The 24,745-nt window shown below is 28.1% G+C and overlaps 1 protein-coding gene across 2 annotated transcripts in view; it reads right to left on the bottom strand.

Moving 5' to 3' along the window:
* The window catches only part of LOC136081579 (toll-like receptor 1), a 43,503-nt gene that overhangs the window by 5,869 nt on the left and 12,889 nt on the right, over positions 1-24,745 (bottom strand). Inside the window, exon 3 of one of the 2 annotated variants that reach the window (XM_065798953.1) lies at positions 18,980-19,129. The exons of the other annotated variant lie outside the window; for it this stretch is intronic. Coding sequence (XP_065655025.1) covers positions 18,980-19,129 — 150 coding nt within the window. The remainder of the gene's footprint in view (positions 1-18,979; positions 19,130-24,745) is intronic. 2 annotated transcript variants of the gene reach the window in all.

Genomic DNA, 24,745 nt, shown 5'->3' with positions numbered 1-24,745 from the left:
ATATTAAATGACACTCGAAAATACTTCAGGAATTTTACCATGAAGCGGTTTTTAAATTGAGAAGATGGACCATCACTCCACAACGTTACTTTGTGTATAAACTGAATTGGTTGCGTAAGCCTTTAAAAATATATTACAAATGTTATGCATACCTTAAAGTTAAAATTAAAAGATATAAAAATTAAACTGTTTATGAAAAATACCTTTAAAGTTAATTCAAGGAAAACACGGACGCATGTTTTGCTGTGATCATTTTTATCTGTTAAATAAGCAACCATATTTTTCCAATCTTTACCATAAACAGCAAAAGTGAAGATTGTTATTTGAGATTGACTCAAATAAGCACTTTGAACTTGTTCTTGATAAGTACAGCAATAATTTTGGCTAAAACTAAAGTGTATTAATAATTCACCATCCATAATATTACCTTTTTAGTGGCGATAAACAGACTTGGTGACGTTTAATTAAATGGTGAATCCGAAATTGAGGTAACATTTTCAAAAACTCTGTATATGTTGCATAGAAAGACTGTTTGATCAATCCCTGCTGTAGACGATTTGTAACCTTGTCTTAGTACCAATTTATGTAACTGACTTCAATGCATTCTTCGTTTTGCTCTTTGGATGGTGGTAGCATTCGGTTGTTAGGACAGCACAAAAACTACATGACAGTAAGAGGCAATCTGGAGTGAGAGGGCTGCAAAGAATTCATTTGTTTACTCAGTTTGTGTTATAAGGTTCAAAATTAAGGTCGGAGGATAAAGCGTTGCACATATTAATAAAATTTTCATGAACTAGACAACAGCAGGTTTCAAGAGACGTCTATGAATTTTTTAGTATTTGAAGCTGGACAAGGTGCACAAAATTTGGAAAATTCTATCTCGCTACCAAATTTTTCTGCGTACAGGGCATAACAATTCCGTAATTTCAGTAACAAGTAACGTTTTTGAAATTTTTCACCATCAATTTTTATAAAGTCTTTTATACCGTCGAGATTTCTTCGCGGTTGTAAAACTCTAGTACATGATTAAATACATTAGAAGATAAACGGATGCACTTTTTTATCTTTGATATATCTGTTAAAGAGATGTTCATTTCTATTGCTAAATGTTTAACGACATAATCTGCTTTTCGTGGTGACTTTGGTAAAGCTAATTTAACGTGGTTTACAGCACGCGCTTTTGACAAACTTGAATGATAGACGGGTTCTTCCATTTGATTAGAAGAGAAACTAGGAATATCAATAAACATTGAGCTTTTTGAAGATATCTGTGTTTACGCTGTCGTAATTTAGCAAGCTTTTTATTTTTCAATTTTTGCTCTGGCGTTGATTGTTGGCGACGAATATTACTTTTTTCTTTTTCTATTTCTTTTAATTTAATTTTCTTAATTTTTCTTAATTCTTAATTTAATAATCTTTACAAACTTGTTTGTGCGATTTGGGCACAAACACAGTTATATCAATTTGTTTCAATTACTCTTTATAACACGTGTTTTAATTTATCTCCTACACATGCATAAAAATAAATGACGAAGTGAAGATATTTTTTTTAAGATGCACTAATGTGTCTGTTAATTTAATTTAAAAAAATCTATTTCTAATATTCAGTTTAAATATTTTTGAATTATGGCAATCTTATATGGAATGACCCTGTTACATTAAAATTATACAAATACATTTTACAAACACATGACAACTTATATTTTCGCTCTCCTCTTTTAAAAAAAAACAAATAAAATATAGAAAAATCAATACTTTTAATATTTAAAACTGTTTTGTTTTTTTTTGCTTTGACTTACCGAATTTTGTTGCCGAAAATAACAAACACTATGTAGAAACAAAAATACAGTACACAAATTATTTAAATTATTGTTATTATTATTTTCTATTTAAGTTTATTTAATTTCCATTTTTGTTATTTTGCTTTCTTTGTTTTTGAAACTTTTTTCACCAATACATATAATAAAACTTGCAAAATGTCTTTCTTTCTCTTCAATGCCTTCTTCTGGAATATTAATATTACTGCTGGTACATGTTATGCCATGGCACTCTTTACAAAATGATGTACAATTTAATCCAGCTTTTCGACAAGTACATTTATTTCTACATGGACCTTTGCAGCCACATCTGATAATGTTCAAAATGTCTTGAGGGCCTGCTTCTATAACTGTCATAATTGGTGCATGCATTTGATTTTGCATTGCCCATCCCCAACTCAATGGATCAAAATCAACGTCACTCAAATTTCTCCATACTTTCATTTTATGATAAACTTTTCAATGTTGACTTTTGTGCTGATCTCATAACACCTCTTTTAAATAAGGATGTTGGATATCGTGATAACTCATATTGAAAGTAACCCTCCACTTCATTCTCTGGCTTTCTTTCAACAACAACAACCATTCGTAGAAAAAGTGTTAATGGGTCGATTGTAACAATTTCGTCTTGAATAAATACGCAGAATTATAAGCTCTGGAGTGTTGTTATTTGATTTTTTTGTTTGAAAGAGTAATTTGTGAAGGTTTTACCATTCAACTCTTTGCGTATTGATGCTCCTATCTCTTCTGATCGATCACAGGTAATATTTTTCTGATTAGCAAGCAAACCTGAGTCCAAACTAACAAATTGATCTCCGACCATGAATGGGCTATGAGCGAAAAACCATTATTGTATTTTTTTAAAGTCGTAAAGACTTTAACGCTTTATTCTTCCAGGATATATTTCTTAATATTTGTCAACAGATTCATGCGGAGATGTTAGAGTGCTCATCGCATCACTTACTTCTGCGCATCGATGCAATGTTTTTGTCCACACCCTCAACACATTTTTAGTCATGTCTTTACCAATAACTCCACCTCTACCTTTCAGTGACTTCATCAGAGTCTGTTCAATTGCTAGATCAGTCCATATCCCTGACCATTTTTTTTCGGTTCTTCTAACAGTGTGGTTATCGGCCATGTATTGTGCGTAAATTAGAGGGTGTTCTGTTTGTAAGGCATCAACGGTCTGAAGGTAAAGCCTGCACGACTTTGCATAGTTATTGTGCCCTGTTGCAGCAAAAAGATTGAGCATGATTTTGTTGCAGAAATATGTAATGACCAGTTACTTGTTTTTTCTGCTTTAAAAAACTCTTGGACCACAGTTACGTATTGTACATAATGTAATCATAAAGATGATGTTCGTGAGTTTAATGAAAAATAACCCTTTTTCTCTGTAAACCAGTTTTAGCAATCTAACTGCCAGATCATTACTTTCTTGAAAACAAGGGTCTTCTGACACTAGTCAAATGTAGTAGGTTTAGGTTGAAAACTTGATTACTTCAAAAATTTTAGTTTCCTGATATTAAAGAATGGTAAACTGACTGATCTATGAAGAGAACGAATTATTTGGCGTACATCCTGACTAGAAAACCAACTTTTAGGGAATTGGGGCAAATTTCCCCCCTCCCAAAGGAAAATTGTGACATACAATTTTTTTATAATATTTTTTTCAACTTTTTTAAACAGTAAGAAAATTAATTAATAGAATTTGTAGAAAAAATATTTTGGTCCTTATGAAAATGTTTTTGATTAAGTTTAGATATAAGAAGTTTGGTAATTTATAATATTTTTATTTCTAACTTCAAAATATTTTGTATTAGTTTTTTATATATATATATATATATATATATATATATATATATATATATATTTATATATATATATATATATATATATATATATATATATATATATATATATATATATATATATATATATATATACATATTCACTTACATATCACTAGCATAATTAATATAAGTGACATGCCTTATAAACATAGAGATCATTTATCATCTCGCAAGATTATTTGTGCTTGTTGTGGCAAAAAAAATTTAAAATGTTCAATGTTTGAACCTGGAACTCAGTTCCTAAATCTGGTTCAAATGTATGCAAATAGTAACTACAATCCAGATCTACTTTCTAGCCCAACAGGTTTATGTTCAAGCTGCAAGGTTTACTTATACTCTGCCAAAAAAGGAGAGTCATTATCTATTGTAACTTTAGAAAACTGGTTGCTCACGTCTGAGAGAATTAGATTACTTCCAAGATTCAAAGGTAAATATGTATTCCATATTTCTCTGAAAATTTTAGGTTTAAAAACAGTAGAACAAGTCCTCTCCAAATCTCAAAAAGAAATCCAACAAGTTCAAAACATTCAATTGGGGGAAACTATAAAATTGTCGACAGGTGGGACTCCGTTAAGTTTACAGATAGGAAAGAAGAGGACAATAAAAACAATATCAAGTCAAACTTTCTATAGTATAAAAAAAAAACATGATCTATCAGATTCTACAATAAATTCAGTTGCAATGGATTGCAGAAAAGATTTGGGTAGATTGGGAGTGAAAGCTAACACTTCAAAGAAAATAAAGATATGGTCATCTAGTCTTGATGATTATTACGCAGTAGAAAAAGTGGAGTTTACAGCTAAGAAAAAATTTGGTAATAAAAAAATCCTACATACTGTAATTAAAGATTTTGTGTATGTGAAAGATTCCAAATCACTTGTTGAACATATTTGCACTGTTAGGGGACTAGAAGTAGATAAAGTTATTATTCGTGTTGGAATAGATGGTGGTCAAGGATCCTTAAAATTTGTTATGAATGTTTTTAATATAGAAACAGATATTGACTGTTGAGAAAACAAAAATACTAGTGTTAAGAAAGTTCTGGAATCGGCATTTGTCAAAAATGTTACTGAAAATCATGCGAACCTTCAGATAATTATCGAGAAAATAATGCTCAACAGACTTAAGTTCTACTTAGCAGTAGATCTTAAACTGCTAAATATAATTTTAGGCTTATCAGGACATGGAGGAAAATACTCTTGTTTATATTGCAATGGTGAAAAGTCAAATCTGGGAGAACTGAGAACTTTCAATAAGTTAAAGTTGCTGTATACAAGCTTTGCTGAAAATGAATCTAAGAAATGTTCTATGCAAATCTACAAAAATGTTATTCATCCATGTTTGCTTGATGTAGCTGGAGATACATATGTACTTGATGTAGTTCCTCCACCAGAACCTCATTTGCTGATGAAGATTGTTACAGAGATCTCTAATGTTTTATGTAAAGAACCTGAAATTGCTGTATGGCTAAGTAACCATGGGATAATTTGGCATGGATATAATGGAGGTGGGTTGGATGGTAGAAATGCTAACAAAATTCAGAAGCTTCTGCCTGATTTGGAACAACATATTTTTGACCATTATCCTTTTTATAATCCAGCTGTTGAGCTGTTAAAATCATTTTCTATAGGTAATTTATACACACATCTCACACACACAAACACACACACACATTTGTGTATGAACTATTTTTTCAATTTAAAACATAACTTTAAATTAAATGGTTAAATTTCAACATTAACCATGACATTTTAGTTGTCAATAAGTGCTTTGGTATGAAACTTCATGAGATTTATGCAGATGCCATTGCAATGTATGTTAAGAAGTTAAAGGTAAATTAAAATTTGAAAATAATTTTTAAGAAAAGTTTGAAAAAAGAAATTTTAGGAAAATAATTATTGAATATGATGTAGAAATAAACATGGAAACAATTCTTATTTATAAATATTAAGTCATAGGCATACTAGCTATTTATTTTTTACTTTTGATTTAGGAAACTAAACTTTATGTTAAAATCAACTTTAACCACAATCTCTCAATGGGGTGGAAAGGTCATATTATTGAACACCACCTCATTAATTTCTTAAACAATATTAGAATGCCATTAGGCATATTTGCTGAGCAATGTTCCGAATCTGTTCATCACAACATGCTGAAAACTCTGAGTAGATTCGCAACATCTGAATCCAGATCAAACCATGGAGAACTACTGAGAAGAGCAGTAATTGAATACTCAAGCAATAGAGTTTAGATGATTTTATATAAATCAATTATTGGAAAGTCTGTGAAATAGTCTGTGAAAAATTTGTAAAATCCATAAGTTTATTGGATTTCCCTATTATAATACGATAACTAATCTTTTATATAAAATTGTATGTCTTGTAAATGATACTTTTTGTATTATATTCTGTATAATATTTGTTATTTTAATACTTAATAAATTCATTTATAAATCATGTTGCTTTATCTATAAGTTTATTCTTAAGCCTAATTTTGTTTGAGTTTGATTCTCAATTTTTCATGGACTTTCTTATTTTAATATATTCTAGTTATATTTTATTATGTCTTAGATATTATAATTGTATTATATTATACATATTTGTTATTTTAATACTCTATAAATCTATTTAAAAATCATTTAGATTTGCAATTTACTTTTTTTATATTTTAACAAGTAAAAACTAAAATATTTTTTGAAGAAACATATAATAATTTTAATATATTCCCCAAAAATATTTTTAAAAATTTGGGGAGGGGGAAAATTTGCCCAAATACCCTAAAAAGTTGATTTTTTTGTTAGGATGTACGCCAAACAATTCGTTCTCTTCATAGATCAGTCAGTTTACCTTTCCTTAATATCATGAAACTAAAATTTTTGAAGTAATCAAATTTTCAACCTAAACCTACTACATTTGACTAGTGCTGAATGATACATTTCTAAAATATTTTTCTGCTCACTATCATTCAAATCATTTCAAAAATTCTTTAATATCAGTGAATTTATTGCTGATGCACATAAAAAATGGCCTCGTATAGCGCGTGAAAATGCTTTTCCTGATTACATGTGTCCTACTGTTAAAGGGGCATAGACTGTTTTAAGAGCGCCTCTCAAACAACTTCCTTCCATCATACATCCAAAATAACCTAAAAAACTCATAAGTTGATGGAAACCTCCTAGACGAACAAATATATCTAAGTTTTTTGTAGAGACTATTCCGTATGCTTTTATGTAAAGCTACTGATCAAATGTTATGGATGGCATTGTAACATTCACTTTTTTGGAGTGATCAATGATGAAGCAAATTAGTGAATATAGGGTTGTCAAATTAGTAGCTGTAAATCAATCACAGGTAGTATAGCAAGATTAGATTTCTGTTTTATAATATTATTTGTTGCAGAATCCATGTAGCCAGACCAACTTGGACATGGATTTTTGAAAAGGTAGCCAATGTTCCATAGAAGATCAATAAAACGAGCTTGAATTTTTGCCTAAAATTAAATAAAACAATTAGTTTTCAAACTTTGTAGAGGTCAATATTATTTTAAATTGTAGTATGCATAACAAACCTGAACGACTGCAATTGCAAATGACCCAAGTCCATGATGCAAATTTTTTCCATCAACAGTAGCAATATCATGGTCTGTGTTGTCAGCTACAAATTGAAAAAAGGAGGTTCCCTCTCCGGAGATGATCTCGTTGATAATATCATGCTTTACAACATTCTGTTTGTAACGGATAACCTAAAAAAATTACATAAACATCGGTATTGTTTGGATTCTGGGGATTCTGATAAAAATAAATAATACGCATCTTTATAATTATACAAGTAAATACTATACTATATCAGCACTTTAATGAAATGAGACTTACCTCGTCATAACAAACACTTAATCCTAATTTTGAAAGCAGTATGTTCAGCCAGTTTGATGAAAGACAGTTATAGAGAACAATATTTAGTCCAAACTGCAATGGCATAATAGACCTGGGATGTGTTCCAGAAAATAAAGCTTGTGATATTGAAACCTGTTTTAAAGGTGCTTGAACTAGTTCATTAATGTTTTTAATAATTGAGGTACATGAATAACTGAGGTACATGAATAACTGAGGTGCATGGGTTCCTTCAATGTTTACGATGTCCTCTTTGGAAAGATATGCGTTGAAATTGTGATCATGACTCTTTATGGAGTTTTTCAAAAGTTTTGCAGATGTTAAAACAACACTCTCTCTCCTTGTTTACATTTGTGTTTTTTTCTTGGTACTATTTCTTACATAAAATGTCTCTAACACTGGCTAATAGAAATATATACTTTAATTCAATTTAGGTTATCTTTATTGAATAAACGTCATCATTGATTGACATCATTTTTGAATGAAATTTCGACAACGTGTACAACTCTGTCTCTTTTTAACAATTCACACATAGTATTGAATGATGTCATGATATCTGCCTTCTGCTGCTAGTAGATTATTCACACTGATTAAATGCGTTCAACAAGTTGGTCTTCTCTATTGTGGCATATTTCGATGGTGGAAGAATGTATGGCTGATTTTTTTGTATGTACTTCTTCAAATTTGTTGCAATTTGGATTTTTTCTGTCATAGATACAATCACCGCCACAATAAAAAAAACTGTTTTTTAAAATCAAATAGTTCCATTTTGGCTCTTGTAATACGCTCTGTCTCGATTGATATTTGATTGATAAATATTTATTTTTATATTTATAGGTATTTTTTATATTGTTTTTCTAATAGCTACGATTTCAAAGAGAAATTCATTTTTATAATAAAATACTTAAATCTTATCAGAAAAACTTTTAATAATGAAGCTATGATATCTAAGAACACTGTTTCATATTTATTTAATTTTTTAAATTAAAAAATTTACATGAAATCTACACTCACATTTTGATCTGCCATTTTTTTTGCTCAACTCCAAAAAAGTGACAAGATACACCATTAGAAAGCTAATAAAATTATCTTTATAATGATATATAATATGCCTATAAATTTTTTTTCTATGTTTCGCTATTTTTTGGCCAAACTCTACAGAACTATATAGTAATAATAAGAAACTGTTTTTTTAATAGTATATGAACTAGTTTTTTAAAATATAATTAAAATATAACAGTTATGTGTATATTTATCTATTTATAATATATTTATATATTTATAATTTACTTGAAAATTGTATAATAAAATGTATTTTTAGAGGAACACTAGAATTGATTTTTTTAAAATTTGTTTTAGCATTAACTAATAATAAAAGTATTAACTGAAATGGGTCATACTCAAAAAAACAAAAAAAAAAGAAAGCTGAGAAGAGAAAGTACAACGTGTCAACAAATTCAATGAGGCTGCTGTTTCTCCTAAAATACGCAATTAATGAGCTTTAGATGAACCAGCTAGAATTCATCAGTTTCTAGCTGGTGTATTAAAAGCTCATTGATTTATTATTCAATAATATTAATAAGATACATCCAGTTTCTAAAATCTCCCAGTTGGAACAGATAATTATTATTTTTTATATAAAATTTTAAAAATGGCCTATTTTATGCATTACCTATTTAGTATAATATTCCCCCTCCCCCTAATTGTTTAAATAATACACAATGAGGCAAAAATTTATGTAAGAACAAAAAAACCATAATGATAAATACTTGTCTATTTTTATTTTAAATCGATAAGATTTCAATCTACTAAGTTGATAGTAGCCTGCCTTCAGAAGCATGAAAACAATATTGAGATATTAGGAGATTAGCTCAGGCAAGAAATTATAACTACTCTGAAGAGGAAAAATCTATGAGCTTATTTTGATGAAAAGAGATTTTGATGAAACAGATTGAAGAAATTTGTAAAACTAATTGTTTCTGTAGAAAGAATAGCGATCAGTGTTACATCCCCTGATATGGATGACACAGATGAGATACTGCTAGGTGTTGTTCAGATACTAAGATCCAAAGGTAGTGATCAGGCTGAAGTAATTTTGAATCTAATAAATACTTTGACATTGATGATAGATCTAGTTAGGTCTATCAACAATGGTTAGGTTTGATTGGAGTCAGCTGACTCAACCATTTATGAAATTGCTAAGAAAGCTCTGGAGTTTAGAAATGAGGCCCTTGTCTCAAAATCTTTTGTGAGGAGTGATTACAGGAAACTATAGGAGCTTTTTGTTTTCTATTTGAGAGAAGAAGTACCCAGATTTTGTTTTCACTAACCTGGAGCCTGCCATGAAGCTAGGCAAAGTATATTGAAAAAGTAAATTCATAAGTAAAATATTAATATTTCAACTAGTATTTATGGTAAATAGTAATAGTTTATTTCACAGAATGAAAAACATTTTTGTGAAATAAATAAAAAAAACATATGCTGTTCTCTTTGTTTTAGAAGGTTTTAAACACGCAACAGAAACCAAGAGTAACTTATTTCTGAATTGTGGATATGTACATTTGTAATTGTATCATTTTTTAAAAATATTTCAAACATATCTATATAAACTAATGAACATTTTGATTGACCTTACTTTGTCAAAAAATTTCTTGAAAATCAAAAAAATCGTCTGCTGTCAATAAGATGCAATGACTTGGTAAAAATTCTATAAAATTTTAAACAACTCTAATTTAATGTGTACAAATTACAAAAATTAAAAAACATGGTAATAACTTAAAAAATGCTGACACCAGCATTTTTTTAAGTTAAAAACAAACCCCTTTGAAAGTTATAAGATATTTTCAACCAACAGGATATAAGTTTCAATTCAAATATATTTGAATTGATTTCCTTCCTCTTGTAATAACGCATTAATACTTTGATTTGTTATTTGTAATTTTTTTGTCATAAAGTAGCGCAATGACCGATTTTGACTGATGTTTTTTAAGAAAATCTTTCTTAATAATCCTTTATTTTTTAAAAATTAAAAAAAAAAAATCACCTCAGAAAGTCTGGTCGCAGAGAAAATTTATCAGTTTTGAAAGGCTTTGTGGGTGGTTTGAAAGTCAGATGGTTCCCATGAAATGCACAACAAAACAGAAAAGTGAAGATTCTGAATTGCACAATATGGTAGACGAGCTAGGATTTTGCATAAATCAATCAGAAACTCTGATATGGCAATTATAGCAATTATATTTATATGGATCATAAAGTTAATGGGTGGCAAACAATGTTTGTACATTGGATGGTAAAGACACTTTTCCTAGGATGGGCATCATAACTGATGGGATGATAAACTCAGAAGATTTAGATAAATGGTCTTCTTTAAAGTAATTACGTAGGTATGAGGGAGGAAGGGGTCTATCTCTCCTAAAACATGATTTCGTTTGTTTTAAAAGAAGCATTGAATTCCAAGTTTAAAAATCAATATTATAATATGTATCAAATAAAAGAAGCTTTAACTAAGAGTTTTTTGTTTTTAATGTTTTGAAATAGTTTAGGTTAGAAAAAATGGGGAGATTTTGAAATGAACAACGCAGACGTATGCAGGGAGAGGTTCATTGAAAACATATAGATGCAATTGAGGGTAGGGTAAGGGGAGGGGGGGGGAAGGGAGTTTCAAAATCAGTGATTTAACTGCGTACATACTTTATAGATACCTTGAAATAAAATATTTTTTATTATTACTTTCAATGGCCTGGCTCATTTGGTGTCAGTGATTCTGCAGGCAATAAAGCCCACAACTTTTGCCTTTCTCAATCCCTTACTCAAATAGTCAACATTCCAACTCGCTTTCCAGACAACCCGAATCATTTACCTTCTCTACTTGACTAATCAGTGCTTCGTTTCACCACATTTACCCTTAGGTGCTACTGATCACAGTTTGATCTTGCTAAAACTATTATCTCATTCTTCTTCATCACCTGAATCCCCATATTATCGTACCTATTACAACTACCTTATAGCTGACTGGCACTCTTTCCGTGATTTTCTTCATGATGGACCTTGGGTAGAAATCTTTCCTCCTCCTGTCGACAAATGTGCTTCCTACCTAACTTCATGGATTCGGGCTGGCATGGAATCTTTTGTTCCCTCTCAATGATTCCAGGTCAAGCCTCACTCCTCCATGGTTTTCCTCACATTGTGCTGCTGCAATTGGCAATCGAAACCGTTACTTCCATATCAATCAGCAAAACAATTCTCCAGAAAACAGGTGTTTGTTTATTACTGCTAAAAACCATTGTAAAAAAGGTTTTGTCTAACGCCAAAGCCTGCTATTCTGAGGTTGTGAAATCTCGTATTTCATCTCAAAAATTAGGCTCTCTTGACTTCTGGAGAATCTTTAATAGTATAAATAATAAGGGCAAATTGTTAATTCCACCTCGCTTGTATGGTTCAGACTTTGTCACCTCACCTAAAGATAAAGCTAAATTGTTTGAACTGTTAATCAACATCTGAACTGTTAATCAACATCATCTCTTGAATCCACTAGTTGCGTTCTACCTGATATTGCCAACAAACAGGTTGATCCATTGCTTGATATTTGCATCACTCTAGCTTCTGTATCTAAAGTGATTTCCTACTTAGACTCTTCTATAACTTTAAAGGAATATTAAAGGAATAACTCAAGCTATTTAATCCTTTCAAGTTTCAAGACTTAAGACTTATATGTATATTTACAGACCTAAATGCTAATAAAGATGATGAAATCAGTTGAGATCAAGCAGAAAACGTTGGTTTAGAAATTTAAAAGGTATTAATAATATTGCAGCCAACCATGAAATTTTCAAGCCTTCAAAGCAGGTAAAAACACTTGCTACGTTGCTTCCAGCTGTTAAAGTTAATGTGAATGTAGTCCACGTAGAAAATATTTTTTTCGGAAGGCTAATGATGTTAACTGATAGTGCTGAAGACATGACTGACTGCTTCAAATATGAATTAACCCTGGAGCCCACGTTCTTTTTCAAAGATGGCTAAATGAGGAAACCCAACAAAGCAGAGCTTGGTAGAGAACTTTTTAAGGATTCCATAATTTTAATAGAGAAAAATGACATAATGATACTTAAACTTTGTAAATAAAATACTTGATGGAGGAGTTTACTGCATCAAATATTTGGAAACTTTCATACAGATATCATGGAACAATATTGGACATGTATTACAAAAAAGTATGGTAATTATATCAAAATTATTTTTGATGGTTTAAAATCATCCATCTAAGATAAAAAACATCATAGAACAGAATTAAAGAGAAAAAGGTCATATTTTAGTGCAATACAAGAGGTGACAGAATGTTTTAGTGCAATACAAAAGATGCTATTTCATATTTTAGTGCAATACACAAGATGTTGACAGAACCTTTGCTATGGAAAAAATTGAACTTGTAAAAGAATGAAAATTTGTCATGTCAACATTATGGAAAAAAAAAAACTTGATTGCCTGTGGGCAATCAAGACTTAGAATGCACAAATGCTATGAAAAATGATGATATCAATCTCAATGACAGCGAAAATGAATATAGAAAGTGAAGATGAATATTATTTGTTGTTTAGATAACTAATAAACAAGTTTTATTTGAGAATTTAAACTAATTATTTATTAATTTTTTTAGTAAAGGGGTCAAAATTTGCCTAAATCAAAAATAATTGACAGAACTGCTGTCATCAGCATTTCAAAAATATTTTTCAAACACATTTTGTTTTTTTATAATATATACACATTAATTTATGGTTGTGCAAAGTTTCATAAAGATTAAGCTATTTTTTGTTGAGTCACAACTTACAGAAAGCAGACCCTAGTGGTTTTTTTTGATTTTCAAGCAAATTTCTACTAAGTGAGGTGGACTAAAATTTTCATAACTTTTTTTGCCCTAAATAGACTTTGCTGAATTTTAGATATGTTAAAGTAGATAAAATTTTTGAATGATACCAAACTCATCTTTATCCATGTTTTAAAAATTGAGAAAACAGAAGCGTTTAAGAAAATTAGAAAAAACAAAAGTGTTGAGCTAAACGATAAGTTTTAATAAAAAAAAGCTCAATACTGTATCCAGATTTTTCAATTCCTCAAACTGATGACTCTCGCTAACCAATCTATTTAAAGATTCGGCCTCCAAAGAAGTTCTTTTACCTAGGTTGTATTTGTTCTAAAAACAATAAAAATTAACTTTTCTTTAAGAAATTTGCAACTGCCATTACCTATTTTTAATACAGATACACCTTTTATATTGGGTGTTCTACTCCTTATACTGGTGCTCTACTTCTTATACTGGGTGTTCCACATTTTATACTGGGTAATCCACTTCTTATACTGGGTGTTCCACTTCTTCTACTAGGTGTTCCATTCCTTATACTAATTGTTGTACTTCTTACACTGGGAATTCCACTTCTTATACTGTGTGTTCTACTTCTTATACTGGATGCTCCAAAACCATTTTAGCACATTTATATTGAAAACACACAAAAAATGAAGAAACTTACTTGACATTAAGGTAGGGTCATTAACTAACATTTTATTACTAAATTTTAAAACATGAGGATAAACTACAATTATTTTGCATTTAAAAAAAATATTTTCATGTATTGGCTTTAGACTGAGTGTTTTCCATTTAAGCATTTATAAAAATTACATTTTTTTTTAGGTAAGTTAAAAAAAAAAATTCTTGTTTAAAAATTTGTTACCTTGCTTGCTATTCTAATTAAGAAGGGCAAGGTTAAATTACTTAACCCCTTCCTCTCTCTCTCTTTCCCTCTTTCTCTTACACATACATATACCTTTTGAGTCCCCGCTCCGATCTTTGATCTTTTAAAAATCGACTTAAAGTAAATTCTTTAAAAGTTAAAAAATTAAAAAAGTTAAAAAAACTGAGTTTTCTAGTTATTATGATTAAAAAAAAAAAATAGAAAAAAATTTCTTTTCATATTTGCTTATTTCTTGAAACTGATCTTGTTCTTCAAAACTGCATAATACCAAAAGCAATTTTCATAATCATCAAGCAATTGAATTAATTTTTTACACCGATTGTTCCATGAAGACGAGGGTAAAGAAGTCATACCCAAAATGTGTGATTTCATTAGTATTTACTAATACATCTAGTGGCTCAGAAGAACCTTTTAAACTATCAAGGAAAAATAGCAAGTTTTAAGAATATAAAATAGTATTTCATAGACCAATATTATAGATCACTTTTTGAAAAGCAAAAAGTTCAAATATCGCAAAGAGATTAAATTCAAGTTTGTAATAAAAAAATGAAACTTTTAAATGAGAACAGAAGAATTAGTTTTATTTGCTGTTTTTCTTTATTGCCACTTATTTTTTATATTTTACTGATATTGTCAGTATATTTTTTATATTTAACTGATATTGTCATTATATTTTATATATATTAAACTGATATTGTCAGTATATTTTTTATATTTAACTGATATTGTCAGTATATTTTTTATATTTAACTGATATTGTCAGTATATTTTTTATACTTAACTGATATTGTCAGTATATTTTTTATATTTAACTGATATTGTCAGTATATTTTTTATACTTAACTGATATTGCCAGTATATTTTTTATATTTAACCGATATTGTCAGTTTATCTTTTATATTTAACTGATATTGTCAGTATATTTTTTATATTTAACTGATATTGTCAGTATATTTTTTATATTTAACTGATATTGTCAGTATATTTTTTATATTTAACTGATATTGTCAGTATATTTTTTATATTTAACCGATATTGTCAGTATATTTTTTATACTTAACTGATATTGTCAGTATATTTTTTATATTTAACTGATATTGTCAGTATATTTTTTATATTTAACTGATATTGTCAGTATATTTTTTATATTTAACTGATATTGTCAGTATATTTTTTATATTTAACTGATATTGTCAGTATATTTTTTATACTTAACTGATATTGTCAGTATATTTTTTATATTTAACTGATATTGTCAGTATATTTTTTATATTTAACCGACATTGTCAGTATATTTTTTATATTTAACTGATATTGTCAGTATATTTTTTATATTTAACCGATATTGTCAGTATATTTTTTATTTTTAACCGATATTGTCAGTATATTTTTTATATTTAACTGATATTGTCAGTACATTTTTTATATTTAACTGATATTGTCAGTACATTTTTTATATTTAACTGATATTGTCAGTATATTTTTTATATTTAACTTATATTGTCAGTATATTTTTTATATTTAACTGATATTGTCAGTATATTTTTTATATTTAACTGATATTGTCAGTATATTTTTTATATTTAACTGATATTGTCAGTATATTTTTTATACTTAACTGATATTGTCAGTATATTTTTTATATTTAACTGATATTGTCAGTATATTTTTTATATTTAACTGATATTGTCAGTATATTTTTTATATTTAACTGATATTGTCAGTATATTTTTTATACTTAACTGATATTGTCAGTATATTTTTTATATTTAACTGATATTGTCAGTATATTTTTTATATTTAACCGACATTGTCAGTATATTTTTTATATTTAACTGATATTGTCAGTATATTTTTTATATTTAACCGATATTGTCAGTATATTTTTTATTTTTAACCGATATTGTCAGTATATTTTTTATATTTAACTGATATTGTCAGTACATTTTTTATATTTAACTGATATTGTCAGTACATTTTTTATATTTAACTGATATTGTCAGTATATTTTTTATATTTAACTTATATTGTCAGTATATTTTTTATATTTAACTGATATTGTCAGTATATTTTTTATATTTAACCGATATTGTCAGTATATTTTTTATATTTAACTGATATTGTCAGTATATTTTTTATATTTAACTGATATTGTCAGTATATTTTTTATATTTAACTGATATTGTCAGTATATTTTTTATATTTAACTGATATTGTCAGTATATTTTTTATATTTAACTGATATTGTCAGTATATTTTTTATATTTAACTGATATTGTCAGTATATTTTTTATACTTAACTGATATTGTCAGTATATTTTTTATATTTAACTGATATTGTCAGTATATTTTTTATATTTAACCGACATTGTCAGTATATTTTTTATATTTAACTGATATTGTCAGTATATTTTTTATATTTAACCGATATTGTCAGTATATTTTTTATTTTTAACCGATATTGTCAGTATATTTTTTATATTTAACTGATATTGTCAGTACATTTTTTATATTTAACTGATATTGTCAGTACATTTTTTATATTTAACTGATATTGTCAGTATATTTTTTATATTTAACTTATATTGTCAGTATATTTTTTATATTTAACTGATATTGTCAGTATATTTTTTATATTTAACCGATATTGTCAGTATATTTTTTATATTTAACTGATATTGTCAGTATATTTTTTATATTTAACTGATATTGTCAGTATATTTTTTATATTTAACTGATATTGTCAGTATATTTTTTATATTTAACTGATATTGTCAGTATATTTGAATAACAGTTGCTAAAAGTATAAAAATGCACTTAATACCAAATTTATATAATTTTTTAAAATTAGTAACAAAATTAATAACTTTTAATGTTAATTAAGGTTTTATAATTTATATTTTAATATAATTTTAAGTAACATTTTCAACAATCTAATTTTATTTAAAAATTGTCAAGTTTGGGGTAATTAAGTCATCTGTATCTTCTTTAAGCACTTATTTTATAATTTATTGTTTATTATATAAACAACAAAATATATGTAAAAATAATCTGAAAAAAGCTCCAGCAAGATAAAAAAGAAACAGAAATCACTTTAAACATAATCAAAATAATTTTTAAAGTTTTAAACTAGATAAAACTTAGTTTTGATTCCAATTTAAGAAACCTTACCCTAAGAAAAATTCAGAAAAAATCCAAGGTTTATTTCATCCTTATACACATATTTACACCTTTCAGCAGATCTTGCCATTCCTTATAAAAATTTAGTCACAGTTCAATTGCATGATTTTTTTAAATAGTTAAAAAATAATATCTAAATATAATCAAAAAGGCTTTTTGTCTGAACTACAAAAAACTCACAAGATGCAGATAATAAACAAAATTTGAGTACACATATGCCTGTGAATGCGTTTTTGTATTGTTTTATAAATTAAAGTGTTGAATCAAATGCTTATACCTAGAAAAATTGTGCAATATAAGTTCAAATCCAGTACCAATGTAGTCCCAAGTGTCAAATTTAAATCCAGTCTCAATGTCAAAGTAGTAGTTTGGTATCTAGTTTCTAATAATAAAGTAGCTTCTATATCACAAAGTTGACATTTCTTTTTTGATGAATGGTAACCCTCTCACTGAGTCTTTTACTTTAAATCTTCTTAGATTATACTCAAATGGAAATCATATTTACAGTCCATTGCAAAGTTAACATCTGTTAAGGCTTCTCTCTATTGTGCTTGCCATTTTCTTACTCCTGATTCTATTCTCAACCACTACAAATCTCTTGTTCCCTCATGTATGGAATACTGTTTTCATATTTGGGCAGGTGATTTTTGGTAAAAAAAAAAGATGCTCTTTCATTTCTAGACAAGATTCAAAAATCTATTGTAAAGGGAGTTACTTTATCTACCAGGCTTAAGACATTCTTCCATTGTCTAAGGTTGCATCTTTTCTTCTTTTCTACAAATTATCTATAATCTCTAGTTCCACCAGCTAAAATTCATTATTGATTGACTTATTATTAAGCAAAGCTGCATCTTTTTACTGCACCTGTCCATTCATGCTCTAAGTCTTCTGTCAACCCTTTCCTTGCTTTTTTGTTTTGTTTTCGAGTAACTCCAAAATATCTGCTTTATTTTTTAGTAATTCTCAAACACTTTGTCTTCTAGAAGCTTCCATTTTAATAACACTATTCTCTGTTTTCTAGTGACTCCCATTGTAATAATGGCTGCTTGCAGTCCTTCGGGAATGAATTAATTTTAAAAAAGAGAAACAAAAAAAAACCAGTTTCCAATGAAAAACAAGCACAAAAAAAAACAGAAACAAAAAAAACCCAGTTTCCAATGACAAAACTCTAAATAAGTTTTAATAATAATTTGTAAGAACAGCAGAGAAAGAAAACCTTTGTTTTAGATTTGAATTTAAATTAGAATTTAAAAAAATTATTTAAAAAAAGTTTTTATCTAAATGAAATAATAAAATTAAAATAACTTTATTATTCAAATAAATAATTTTAGGCAAACAAAAAAATTATGAACTTAATTTACACTTAATAATAATTGAAGCTTTTTTACATAAAATATATTAATAAGCTATTATTGTAATTTAAGTTATATTTTTTGTTTATGTTCCATTTTTATTGTATAAAAAATATTTTAAGATTCAACAAGTAATATTAAATACCTATCTTTCTAAACTTTTTTTCTTTCATTTTCTTTAAAAGCAAAATTATAGCTACTGTTAATAGCATAACAAAAGAAATTGTAGCCACCATTAACATATTGACATTAGTTTGTTTGACTTTATCATTTGCCATTGTGATGTTGCATTGAGCTTCAATTTTTTGTAAATAAATAATGAAAAACTCAAAATAAGTAATAATAAACTCAAAATAAATAATGATAAACTCAAAATAAATAATGATAAACTCAAAATAAATAATAATAAACTCAAAAATATTTTCAAGTTTGATTCAAGTATAAAAAATTAAATTTTTTAATTGTTTAATTTATTTACTATATTTTAGCTGATAATCAAGTACAAATAAATTTAATTTACAAATAAATGCAGATATCCTTGCTTTGATTGATAATAAAGCATTATAAATTTGAAATGCATATAAACCAACATTAAAATGTCTCCTTTTTTTCAAACCACCGCTATCTAAAACTTAGGCTTTTGATATATTATATTATTATTTTGATATATTATATTATTATTTATTTTGATATATATTATTATTTGAGTGGCACAATTTGAAAACTGGAGGTCGATTTGGTAAACTTTTTTGTTTTTTTTATCTTTATTTTATCAAACTAGTTTAAGAAATTTTTAACAAAAATAATTTTTAATAAAAATTATAAAAGCAGAACTATTTTATATTTATTTTACTTATATTTTTCAATATATGAACATACTCATAAAGTAAAAAAAATGTTAATTTTAGCCAATAATGGTTTTTCTTCAACAGTTTCAAAGAGAGAGAAAGAAAAACCTAACATTTATTATCGTCAAAATAAATCACAGCTTGCACTAGCATTAAAAACTGATTTAAGTATAAAATTAACTAAGTATAAATTTCATACTGTAAATCTAAATCAAGGCTTTATACTAAAATCATGCAAACTTTAAAATTGGGTTCACCAAAAAGACATAAATATAAAAAATAATATTGTTTTTGGTAATTTGTAAGGTTGACTAACAATTTTCTCTAATATTTCTCCACCGTGGTAAGTTAATGAGACTCTTCATCTACTATCAAAATTTACTGTCTTGACTGATCAGTAAGTTTGCTAAATACATGTAAAATAAATTTCTTATTGTTTAATTTAAATACTTTCAATGTTAATTTTTACAGAGCAGAAACACTGGGAAGTCAGTAATAGTTTCTAAATTGTTTATAAAGTGCTCTTAAAACAGCAAAATATTCAAAACAATGAAGTATTTGAAGTATTTGAAGTAAGATAGTATTTGAAGAATACAACATAATAACAACAAATGAAATTTTTATAGATGACCTAAAGAGATTTGTTCTCATCATATTATTAAATGGTTTTTAGATAAACTTGTAACAAAGCATTCACAATGACGTCATATTTTAAATTAAAAGAAATACTTAGTATGAGCATCCACAATGACATGTCTCATATTTTAAAAGAAATACATTGTATAAGTCTATAAAAACAAAATGCAGATACATCTTTTTAAGATAATAATGTAAGGAAAAATTATCTTTGGCAGAAAAACTCAGTTGATTTAATACAAATTTTTTCATCACATTTATAAACAAATACTACCTTTATTAAAATTTTTCAATAATAAATTTTTTTGGGGAGGAGGGGGTAAGTCCAAATTGCATCAATATAATGCAAACACTCCATGGCTATGAAGATTTTAAGTTGATCAGTTTGTATATTTCTTGTACTGGGAGTTGCTAAATTTGTAATTCTTGATTTTAGTGATGCAGTTGGGATAAGGCTGGACTTAACAAAAGGAAATATAGGGGATGGAGAAAAGAGTTGCTCCCTACATAAAGATTTACTTTTTTTAAATTTTACGGTCAATATTCAGAACAAACAACATTAAATTTGTTATCAGAAATGTTTCTTTCTTAGAACTGCAAATAGCTACTTTCTACCTTCTTCTGAATTTTTTGGTAATTTGTAAACAGCATTTTTTTTTTTCTGTTGAAGAATTAGTAACAACAAATAACCACGCAATCAACTAAGTCAATTTATTCTTCTAATTTTAAGTAAATATATATGAACCGCATAAACAGCCTTCTTCAAACTTTTCTGAACAAATAAGTCTCTAGTTTTCTTTATGGTTAGTTTGAGTAATAGGCATGGATTTTAGATAGCTGTGCTTTTAAATTGATTCTCTGTTCTAAAATTTAAGTATTCAACTGGTTTTAAAAGTAGTTTAAAAACTACAAGTGAAATTAATGATAATTTATATTAATGAATAATATTAAATTATAAATTAAATAAACATAATTTAATAAATATTATTATTAAATATATTACATTAATAAATTATTAGATAAAAAATTAATGTTAGTTAATTTTACTTTGACAACACAATGTCAAGTTTTTTTGAAAAATAAAGTATATTACAAATTGCAAATCAAAAAGCTTTAAATATTTATCAATGTAAATTTTAAATAGGTTTCACTTTTATTGCTAAAACCAGGTAATTTATTCCACATTGGTGAGACTCTATTTATTTGATTTTATTGAGATTTTTTTAAAAATGATAATTAAGATTGCAGTATTACATTACAATTAAATTATGTTTAGTTTGTTAATATATATTCATAAACTTGCTTCTTACGGTGTATCTGGAAAGTCTTTGAGATTATTAATTCATTTCATTCTAACCACTTTATTAAAGTCATCCTCGAAGGCTAACCACTCAGTAACTTCTGGGGTACTTTAAGGTTCTATCCCTGGTCCTGTTTTGTTTCTTATCTACATAAATGATCTTCCTGACTTCTTACATCTAAAGTGGCTCTATTTTATAATGATTCAACTTTACACTCCTGTCTTGACAAAAAGTCTTCTTTTTTCCATCGTTTAGAATAGGCAGCTGATCTCAAATCTGATCTCACTTCTGTAACATATTGGGGCTTGCAGTTACTTCAAATTTTAACTCCAACAAAATTCAGTTATTTACTGCAAACAACTCTCAATACTCTCCTCATTCCTACATTGATGAATTGCATCACTTTTACTGAGTCATCATTTTTACACCTTCTTGGAATATCGTTCACTACTGACCTCTCATGGAAATCATACATACGATCAATTGATAAACTAGCATCTGCTAAGGATGCTTCTTTGCACTGTGCTTGCCATTTTCTTACACCTTACTCCATTCTCTACCTCTAATGATGCTCTTTCTTTTCAACTTAATAGAGAAGTTGAAGTGCTGGTAAAAAAGCTAGATGAATAAAAGTTTTTAGAGCTTGCAGGGACAGATACAGTAAACAAATGAGACTTTGCTAAACTGATGAAAGAGAATGAGACTTTGCTGAAGATAAAAGTCAAATGAAAATTGGTTTTAGTTAATGGAACTAAAGATGAGGGCTCCTTTATTAGCATCCATGTAGAAAAAAGTAAGAGATGAAACTTTACAACAATGGGAAAGAGGCTCAAGCTTAGCAGATAGAGTGGATCCACCAATGTTTACAATTTTTGTACCTTGTCTAGAATAGAAAGAGCATCATTAGAAGAACCGGTAAAATATGATAACAATATTCCATGCAGGGACAAATTAGAGATTTTTAAAGGCAGAGAATGGAATCAAGAGTAAGAAAATGGTGAGCAACATATAGAGAAGCATCTTAAGCAGATGTTAATTTACCAATCGATTGTATATATGGTTTCCATAAAAATTCAGTAGTAAACGATAATCTAAGAAAATGTAAAGAGGCGGAGCCAGTGAGAGGGTTGATATTCATTAATATAGAAATGTCAACAGAATTGTGATAGTTGTTTGCAGTAAATAACTGAATTTTATTCGAGTTAAAATTTACAAGCCACTTCAAGCTCCAATCTGTTACAGAAGTGAGACCAGATTCAAAATCAGCTGCCTATTCTAAGAGATTGAATAGAGAAGACTTTTTATCAAGACAGGAGTATAAAGTTGAGTCATCAGCAAAGAGAGCTACTTTAGATGTAAAGTTGTCAGCAATATCATTAATGTAGATTAGAAACAAAATAGATGGGATGTAAGAAATTTGTTAATGAAAGACTCAAGACTTTGCTATTAGCAGAAAGAAAACTGATCAGACGATAATTTGAGGGGTCAGTATGTTCACCTGAGTTTTTGAAAATTGGAACAATAGATGCCATTTTCCAGCAGGCAGGAAAACTTAGTCAAGCATTTATTAAGTAGTTTAAAGAGACTTGAGGAGAGTTTTGGAGAACTTTTGTAAGACTATGACAAGAATGTTGCCTGGACTGTAGAAGAGCTTAATTGAGATATGACTTTAGCAATGGAAGCTGGAATAATTTGAATGTCTAACAATTGGTCAACCTGCATAATTGGAAAGGAAGGAAGAGAATGGTCATAAGATTTGAGAGTCGAATTAGAGGAAAAGTTCTTTGCTAATAGTTCTGCATTACCTTTGGGAGAGGTAATAAGATCATTCTCATAAGAGATTGAATGTTAGACCTACCCTTGGTAACAATGCTGTTGAAGATTTTCCAAAAGTCTCAAGAGCCTAACTGAGATAACATATGAGATTTAGTGAACTGAGATTAAGGGAGCTTAGCATCAGACAGCACCTTTTTACATCGATTTCTTGTAACCATGAGCGAGATCTCGTCTTGTTCTCGTTTCTCATGAGAAATGGGACTTCTAGTGAGAAACAAGAAATAGAAAATTCTCGCGATAAGTAGAACGAGACTTAAATATTATATTATTTTCCAAATTAAAAATTATTATAATTTACAAAATGCTTAATAATTTGTTTTTTTAATTAATTAATATTTTGACTCCGTGATCTCCGAGAAACGTGGTCGGCTGAGTCTATTCCAACAATTAACACTGTCGCCGATTCTCTTTATTTAATCCATGACAAAATTGATCAATTTATTGAGACGGATGGAAAAAATGGCTACGGTGTCTTGTAGGCAAAAAACTTGAAAAGCTGCATTGAGAAAAGATTTCCTCTTTGTCACACTGAAAACTTATTGAGTGCTGTAGTATACTACTTAAATCCTGCTTTAAAGGGACTTCACTTGAAGCTCTTTAAAAAATTTCAAACAACAAAAGAATGGTTAGCCTCACAGGTTAAGGATAATGTTGAGTGCCAACCTGTTGCCAGAGTCCTTTCAGCAGATTTGTCCCCTAATTCAAAACTGAAGCGCAAGTTAAACGTCAGACTTAAGAGCCAACATCTGAACTGAATCCTATTTTGAGCGAAATGTGCCAGTATGAATATCTCCCTGTTGCTAAAAAAGACTTTCTGATTCTTGATTGATGGAAATTGCATTCAAATACATTGTCAGAACTCTCTTCATTAGCTAGACAATTTTAGCTATTCCAGCAAGTTCAACTAAATCAGAGAGTTTTTAGCTCAGGTGGAAATGTCATCCGATCATCCAGACACAACTTACACCCAGAAAAAGTAGAACAAATCATCTTAATCAGAGAAAACATTGTCTTGTTGGAAAAGTTTGGCAAAAAAATTTTGAATTAATATTTGAAAAAGTTGTTTACATTTGACAAATGTCATTTGTGTCTATTTGTCAAAACCATTTTTACATTTTTTTTTTGTTACTTGGATTTTAATAAATTTCTTATCAAAAATTGTTAAATTTCTTGTCTCGTCTCGTTTTCGGTCTCACGAAAAGTACTAACTTCTCGTCTTGGTTTGAAAAAACATAGTCTCGCTCATGTTTAATTTCTTGCGATAATAAATAGCTGCTTGTTCTCTAGACA

Source organism: Hydra vulgaris, chromosome 06, assembly GCF_038396675.1.
Source record: "Hydra vulgaris chromosome 06, alternate assembly HydraT2T_AEP".
NCBI classification, from domain to species: Eukaryota; Metazoa; Cnidaria; class Hydrozoa; order Anthoathecata; family Hydridae; genus Hydra; species Hydra vulgaris.
The sequence above is the reverse complement of the archived record's forward strand: the minus strand, read 5'-3'. Positions and strand labels throughout refer to the sequence as shown.